The 4,476-nt window shown below is 47.5% G+C and overlaps 1 protein-coding gene across 1 annotated transcript; it reads left to right on the top strand.

The window, feature by feature from the left end:
* The first annotated feature begins 432 nt into the window (after positions 1-432).
* LOC108382992 (ADP-ribosylation factor 6-like) lies at positions 433-1,257 on the top strand. The gene is made up of 4 exons (XM_017639366.1): positions 433-514; positions 582-685; positions 792-990; positions 1,112-1,257. The coding sequence occupies exons 1-4, from the start codon at positions 433-435 to the stop codon at positions 1,255-1,257; spliced, it is 531 nt and encodes a 176-aa protein (XP_017494855.1).
* The last annotated feature ends 3,219 nt before the right edge of the window (positions 1,258-4,476 follow it).

Below are 4,476 nucleotides of genomic sequence, written 5' to 3'. Positions count from 1 at the left end.
TGTGTGTGTGTGTGTGTGTTTATGAGTAGGCAGCAGCATCGGCTGCCGTCTGTCAGTCCAGTCAACTGTACAGCTGCCACCGTACATCTTTTTAGCCGCCTCCATCGCTTCTTCAGCTCCGATCTGCTTTTCCCCTCTTATCAGCCAACTCGATCAAGACGAGTCATCATCACTGATCATATCACTACCGAACCGGGTGCACGCCCCCCCCCTCCCGCTACCAGCACTCCCTGTGAGCGACGGTGCTCACCGGTGATCGGCACAGGCAGCCAAACAAACACTCAGAAGTCAGCAGAACATACCAAAACAAACTGTGCCGACCACCGCCTCTTTCTCTCACACTCTTTCTCTTTGCTCACTCCTCTTCATCCCATCCTGCTCTTCTCTTCTCTTCAGATCTCTCCATCACATTACCGCCTAAACGTAAACAAGATGGGCAAGTTTTTGTCTAAAATCTTTGGGAGCAAGGAGATTCGCATCCTGATGCTCGGTCTAGACGCCTCCGGCAAGACGAGTAAGCACGCTTTTACCAGATTCCACAACATTATTACAACTTTCCCTTTCTTTCTTCCTTTCGCTAGCAATTCTGTACAAATTAAAGTCTGGCCAACCAGTCACCACCATCCCTACCGTCGGCTTCAATGTAGAGACTGTAACGTATAAAAACGTTCGCTTCAGCGTCTGGGTAAGCCCTTTGATTGATTGAAGCACTCAATCAGCCAATCAATCGAAGTAGATCATCCCATTGTCAGCCAATAACTCATCAACTTGTTATTGTTGTTTGTTGACAGGATGTAGGCGGACAGGATAAAATCAGGCCACTATGGCGGCACTACTACACCGGCACACAGGGGCTCATATTTGTCGTCGACTCCACTGACCGGGATCGCATCGACGAAGCTCGGCACGAATTGCACAAAATTGTAAACGATCGTGAAATGCGGGACGTTATAATTTTAGTCTTTGCAAATAAACAGGACCTCAATGATGGTATGTGTGTTTACTTGTTATTGTGTCATTTCCTTTTTGTTTTCTGTGCCTTCACTGAAATTGTTTTTTCTTCTTTTTGTCGCCTTCCGTGCCTGTGTACGTTGTGGCGTCCATTCTACAGCCATGAAACCCACTGAAATACAAGATAAACTCGGTTTAACGATGAACAACTTTCGGCAACGAAACTGGTACGTCCAGCCAGCATGTGCTCTCTCCGGTGATGGCCTCCACGAAGGGCTGACCTGGCTAATGTCAAATCACAAGTGATGTTATATTCTTTTTACCACTTATTCTTTTTTATGCAACAAAAAGCACTGCTTCTCTTCTACGTCATGTCTCCTCGGAAGGACCAAAGCTGAGCTTGCTCAGCCTGACCTTTTTCACCGAGACAGGGCCACTATTGTCTATTCCAATTTTTTATTTAACTTGTTAAACAATTTTTATTTCCCTTTTGCACTCTCTTCTTGAACCTGCTCGTACCTTCTAGTTTCTGTCTATATTCTATTTTTTAAACATTACATACAGCCAACACCTTTNACAACAAAAAGCACTGCTTCTCTTCTACGTCATGTCTCCTCGGAAGGACCAAAGCTGAGCTTGCTCAGCTTGACCTTTTTCACCGAGACAGGGCCACTATTGTCTATTCCAATTTTTTATTTAACTTGTTAAACAATTTTTATTTCCCTTTTGCACTCTCTTCTTGAACCTGCTCGTACCTTCTAGTTTCTGTCTATATTCTATTTTTTAAACATTACATACAGCCAACACCTTGCCACCTTGACATACCAACTGAACACCAACCAACCAATGCAATTAGAAACACACACACATATTTCATTCATTCATTCATCCATCAATCACCAAGTTTGTACTCTCTTGTATACTTCTCTGTCTGGTTGAATTAAAAAGCGACTGTACAAAGCTGAAAACTATGGAAATAGGAATCTTTATTCAAAAAGTGATGAGAGAGAGAAAGAAAAACAGAAGCATAACATAGTGATGAGGTGAGTGAGTGAGTGAGAGAGTGGGGTGAAGGGTGAAAAGGGCGAAAAAGCAAGGAAAATCAGATTGAAACAGATGAAGATATGTNGTACTCTCTTGTATACTTCTCTGTCTGGTTGAATTAAAAAGCGACTGTACAAAGCTGAAAACTATGGAAATAGGAATCTTTATTCGAAAAGTGATGAGAGAGAGAGAGAAAGAAAAACAGAAGCATAACATAGTGATGAGGTGAGTGAGTGAGTGAGAGAGTGGGGTGAAGGGTGAAAAGGGCGAAAAAGCAAGGAAAATCAGATTGAAGCAGATGAAGATATGTAACAGATGGTGAACGACTGAAGACAAAGAAGAAGGAAGAGGGGANTCTTTATTCAAAAAGTGATGAGAGAGAGAAAGAAAAACAGAAGCATAACATAGTGATGAGGTGAGTGAGTGAGTGAGAGAGTGGGGTGAAGGGTGAAAAGGGCGAAAAAGCAAGGAAAATCAGATTGAAACAGATGAAGATATGTAACAGATGGTGAACGACTGAAGACAAAGAAGAAGGAGGAGGGGTTTTGTGAGACAGACTAGGAGTTTGCAGAAGTGATCGGGTGGGTGAGGTGGAGGTTGATTACGGCGGAGGTTGTTCGTGTTTGTTGTATGAATAGAAAAAGAGAGAGAACTTGACTTAGCGACAGGAAGAAAGGATTTGACGTGGGATACAACAGGTGGTGGTGGGGTGGGGCGGGTTTAGTTAGGAATCATCACGCGGAATCATCGGACAGCGGCTGTCTGGTGGTCGTGGTCACACAGGGCGGCTCGAGGAAGACCTCCACCCAGCAGGGACACTGCAGCGTGTCCGGGCGACTGTAGTTGGCGCCGAAGCCCTTCACAAAGCTGAAGCTGAACTCGTGGTGGTAATGGTGTTTGTTTGCGAAATGGTTGTGCGTATTCTTTGACTGCTGCAGCTGGGCCATCCGCTGAAGACGACTGGCAACGGCAAAGTCGTATGCCTTGATGATGTGCCCCGGTGGCACCTTCGTCGGCACCGGGAGCACTCCGCCGCCGCCGTTGGCCGCTGGGTGTGGCTGAGGTGGTGGTGGTGGCGGTTGATTGTTCGGGCGGTGGTGACTGCCAGTGCTGAGCGTCCTCGAGGAGACAAAGACCGGACAGGCGGAGCGGTTGTACAGCCAGACGCTGTCGTCCTCCTCGTCTCTGAACAGCGACACGCCGAGGCCGATTTTGGAGCGCGTTTTCGCCAGTTCGTTCGTCGGGTGGCGGCGGCTGCGGAAGAAGGACAGCAGGTTTATTTGCTGATGAGGTTGTCTCGATTCAGACGGCTGCAGCGGCGGTTCCACTAGATATCGGCTAAGCTCAACGGTTTCCAGCGCATCAACGGCGCCGCTCCCATCCAATGAAGAAGAGGCGGTGAGAACGTTGACGGCATTGCCCAGGCACTCCTGGTCACCCACTCGGTCTCTGAACTCCCAGTACGCCACTCGACACCATTTGGAGTTGTGCGGGTGGTGGTGCGGCTGCTGGTGGTGGTGGTAATTTCGAGCAACATTGTTTGACTCTGTGGAAAAAAGAAGAAAAATGTTGTATTTATTAATTGGAAAAATGATTGAAATTGGTTGTTTTGTGTGGGAAAGGGATTGAATCAGTGTTGCAAAAGTGGTCATGACGCTCTAACCTGTAGACGAACTGCTGCTGCTGCTGCTCTCACTATCAAGTGAACCGATGGAAGGACTGTCACCCGAAAACCGGCGCCTAGTCGACGCCCTTTTAGAGCACTTTGAGTGAGCACCCNAGGATTGAATCAGTGTTGCAAAAATGGTCATGACGCTCTAACCTGTAGACGAGCTGCTGCTGCTGCTGCTCTCACTATCAAGTGAACTGATGGAAGGACTGTCACCCAAAAACCGGCGCCTAGTCGACGCCCTTTTAGAGCACTTTGAGTGAGCACCCGCAAATGGACTTTCAAAAAAGCAAAGTCTCATTTTGGTAATTCAGTTTGGCAGTGTGTGCACTNGGGATTGAATCAGTGTTGCAAAAGTGGTCATGACGCTCTAACCTGTAGACGAGCTGCTGCTGCTGCTGCTCTCACTATCAAGTGAACCGATGGAAGGACTGTCACCCAAAAACCGGCGCCTAGTCGACGCCCTTTTAGAGCACTTTGAGTGAGCACCCGCAAATGGACTTTCAAAAAAGCAAAGTCTCATTTTGGTAATTCAGTTTGGCAGTGTGTGCACTGTGATCAGATGGCAAACGGCAAATGGCAACAGAAGGGCAAGTGTAAGTGTAAGTGGTGGCCAGCAATCAGTGTCAGTTGTCGGTGGTGCTACGTCTGTTGCGCCATGCCTCATGTCTGTGTTGTCTGTCTGTCTGACTGACTGCCTCTGCACACAGTCACTCAGTGCCGAGCAGAAGTGGTGATCAAAGAGATTGTCGGCGGTGGTGGTCGTCTGTCCACGATTGGCCGGGCAGATGGCCGAACGCCACCACCACCAC

Source organism: Rhagoletis zephyria, unplaced genomic scaffold (genome assembly GCF_001687245.7).
Source record: "Rhagoletis zephyria isolate East Lansing unplaced genomic scaffold, Rhagoletis_zephyria_1.1 Rzeph_scaffold_29968, whole genome shotgun sequence".
In the NCBI taxonomy this organism is placed as follows: domain Eukaryota; kingdom Metazoa; phylum Arthropoda; class Insecta; order Diptera; family Tephritidae; genus Rhagoletis; species Rhagoletis zephyria.
Note: the sequence above shows the minus strand (reverse complement) of the source record. Positions and strands in the feature narration are given on the sequence as shown.

Coding starts and splice junctions, on each gene's coding strand:
- LOC108382992 (XM_017639366.1), top strand. CDS start 433: ATGGGCAAGTTTTTGTCTAAAATCTTTGGGAGCAAGGAGATTCGCATC. Junction 515..581: donor AGACGCCTCCGGCAAGACGA/GTAAGCACGCTT, acceptor TCCTTTCGCTAG/CAATTCTGTACAAATTAAAG. Junction 686..791: donor ACGTTCGCTTCAGCGTCTGG/GTAAGCCCTTTG, acceptor GTTTGTTGACAG/GATGTAGGCGGACAGGATAA.